Source organism: Pistacia vera, unplaced genomic scaffold (genome assembly GCF_008641045.1).
Source record: "Pistacia vera cultivar Batoury unplaced genomic scaffold, PisVer_v2 Contig11, whole genome shotgun sequence".
Classification (NCBI taxonomy): domain Eukaryota; kingdom Viridiplantae; phylum Streptophyta; class Magnoliopsida; order Sapindales; family Anacardiaceae; genus Pistacia; species Pistacia vera.
Window position 1 is genome coordinate 1,160,921 of NW_022195137.1, and position 2,076 is coordinate 1,162,996.

General features: G+C 37.9%; 1 protein-coding gene across 1 annotated transcript; it reads left to right on the forward strand.

The window, feature by feature from the left end:
* Positions 1-335: 335 nt before the first annotated feature.
* LOC116138449 lies at positions 336-1,568 on the forward strand. Its single transcript, XM_031424169.1, has 3 exons — positions 336-533; positions 618-840; positions 955-1,568. Exons 1-3 carry the CDS (start codon positions 336-338, stop codon positions 1,566-1,568), a joined length of 1,035 nt encoding a protein of 344 aa, XP_031280029.1.
* Positions 1,569-2,076: the final 508 nt, after the last annotated feature.

Consider the following 2,076-nt stretch of genomic DNA (forward strand, 5'->3'; position numbering starts at 1 on the left):
TTAGTTCTTTGTGATTGTCTTCATGTGGACTACGTGGGTTTGATCCTACACTTGGGTCGGTAGCAAAAACATTCATTGACAAAGTTGAAGGAGCCTCCAAAGGTGCATGCGTATGTTTCTTAAACCTTGAACTAATTTTTCTGCAGATTTGATTATTTTGTATAAACTATGATTTTTGTACCCAGATCTTGGTTCTAAGGAACAATCCATGTAGTTTATGTTTTTGTTTTTCCGCTACGCAACTGGGTCATTCACTAACAGTTAAGTCCCTTGCTTTGAATACCAAACAGTTTCAACGAGATAAAAGATTTAGTATTCAAAGTCTGGAGAATCAGATGGGTCAAATGGCAATAGCTATAAGTCGTTTAGAGGCTCAAGTTAGAGGGAAGTTACCTTCTAAAACAGTGGTGAATCCAAAGGAAAATGTGAATGCAATGACACTAAGAAGTGGAAAGAAAGTGGAAGAACCAAAGCTGAACATTCCAAGTGTAGCAAAGGAAGTAGAAATTGAAGATGGAATTGAGAAAGAAGAGGCTACAACTGAATCAAAGGTAATTCCTAACTCTTCAATTCAACTTCAGTCTAATACTTGACCTTTTCCTAGTAGATTCGCGAAGTCAAAGAACGAAGAGAAGGATAAAGAAATTTTGGAGATGTTTCACAAGGTGGAAGTGAATATACTTCTGTTGGATGTAATTAAGCAAGTGCCAAGGTATGCAAAATTTCTTAAGGAGCTATGCACCAATAAGCGGAAGTTGAACGGTGATGAGAAAATAATAATGGGAGAAAATGTGTTAGCAGTTTTCCAAAGAAAACTTCCTCCCAAGTGCAAGGATCCAGGTATGTTTATAGTTCCTTGTAAGATAGGTAACACCAGAATTGAGAGAGCTATGTTAGATTTAAGAGCTTCGATTAATGTTGTGCCACGATCTATTTATGCTTCATTAAATCTAGGTCCTGTGAAAGATACTGGTGTTATTATCCAATTGGCTAATCGCACTAATGCATACCCTGAAGGGGTAGTTGAAGATGTTCTTGTGCAGGTCAATGAGTTAGTATTTCCAACTGATTTATACATTATGGATATGGATGATTATTCATCTCCTGACCCTGCACCTATCTTACTGGGAAGACCATTCCGAAATACAGCTCGGACAAAAATAGATGTTCATGATGGTACCCTCACGACGGAATTTGATGGTGAAGTAATTCGTTTTAATATTTTTTATGCCATGAAATACCCAACTGATGTTCAGTCTATTTTTGCTATTGATGTTGTTGATTCTGTTGATTCCATAGCACAAGAGATCTTTGAGCTAAATAATGCAGATGAGTTAGAGGTTGCCCTTACCAAACATGTGGAATCAGAGGAGAAAGGAGAGATAGAGCTCAGTGAAAAATTGAAGGAGACAGTGGTAGCTTTACATTCTTTAAAACCGATTCCAGAAAGGTATGGAGTTTCTTTTATAAAGCTGCCTGATTCTCACCATAAATTATTGCCTTCTATTTTGCAAGCCCCTACACTGGAGTTGAAGCCATTACCAGCCCATTTGAAGTATATGTACTAGGGAGAAAATGAGACATTGCCAGTAATTATGTCGAAGAAGTTAACACCTAATCAAGAAGAGAAACTGGTTCGAATACTGCGGGAACATAAGGAAGCGATTGGCTGGACCATAGCTGACATTAAGAGGATTAGTCCTTCCATATGCATGCATCAGATTTTGCTTGAAGAAGGTGCCAAACCGATACGGGAAGCGCAACGCAGATTAAATACCCCAATGATGGATATGGTGAAAAAAGAAATCCTAAAGCTTTTAGATGTTGGGGTAAATTATCCGATTTCAGACAGTAAATGGGTAAGTCTAGTGCAAGTGGTCCCAAAGAAATCTGGTATTACAGTTGTGAAAAATCAAGACAATGAGTTGGTCCTTACACGTGTTCAGACAAGCTGGCGTGTGTGCATGGATTATAGGAAGTTGAACTTAATAACTCGAAAAGATCATTTTCTACTTCGCTTTATTGATCAAATGCTTGAGAGGTTAGCTGGTCATATTTATTACTGTTTTCTTGATG